We start from the raw sequence: 417 nt of genomic DNA on the forward strand, positions 1-417 counted from the left end.
CCACGCGCACCCGCACCCCCACGCGCACGCGCACCCGCCCGCCGCGCTTAAGATGCTGCCGGCGGAGCCGCGGGGCAAAACGAAAAAGACAGTGGACAAGAGCAGCAGCGAGTACCGCGTGCGCCGGGAGCGCAACAACATCGCGGTGCGCAAGAGCCGCGACAAGGCCAAGCAGCGCAACGCGGAGACGCAGCAGAAGGTGCTGGAGCTCACCACTGACAATGACCGGCTGCGCAAGCGGGTGGAGCAGCTCAGCCGCGAGCTGGAGACGCTGCGCGGCATCTTCCGCCAGCTGCCCGAGAGCTCCCTGGTCAAGGCCATGGGCAACTGCGCGTGAGCCCGCCCGCGCCCGCCCGCTGCAGCGCTCCCCGCTCTGTGCCTTAGGGACCACGCCGATAAGCTGAGCCCCGGCTCCGG

At 70.3% G+C, this 417-nt stretch overlaps 1 protein-coding gene across 1 annotated transcript in view; it reads left to right on the forward strand.

The window, feature by feature from the left end:
* Positions 1 to 411, forward strand: part of CEBPA (CCAAT/enhancer binding protein alpha) — a 2,847-nt gene extending 2,436 nt beyond the window's left edge. Inside the window, exon 3 of the mRNA XM_019505279.1 lies at positions 1 to 411. Within this exon, the coding sequence (XP_019360824.1) occupies positions 1 to 337 (337 nt within the window). The 3' untranslated portion in view covers positions 338 to 411.
* The last annotated feature ends 6 nt before the right edge of the window (positions 412 to 417 follow it).

This window comes from Gavialis gangeticus, unplaced genomic scaffold (assembly GCF_001723915.1).
Source record: "Gavialis gangeticus isolate Ggan-Ray unplaced genomic scaffold, GavGan_comp1, whole genome shotgun sequence".
In the NCBI taxonomy this organism is placed as follows: domain Eukaryota; kingdom Metazoa; phylum Chordata; order Crocodylia; family Gavialidae; genus Gavialis; species Gavialis gangeticus.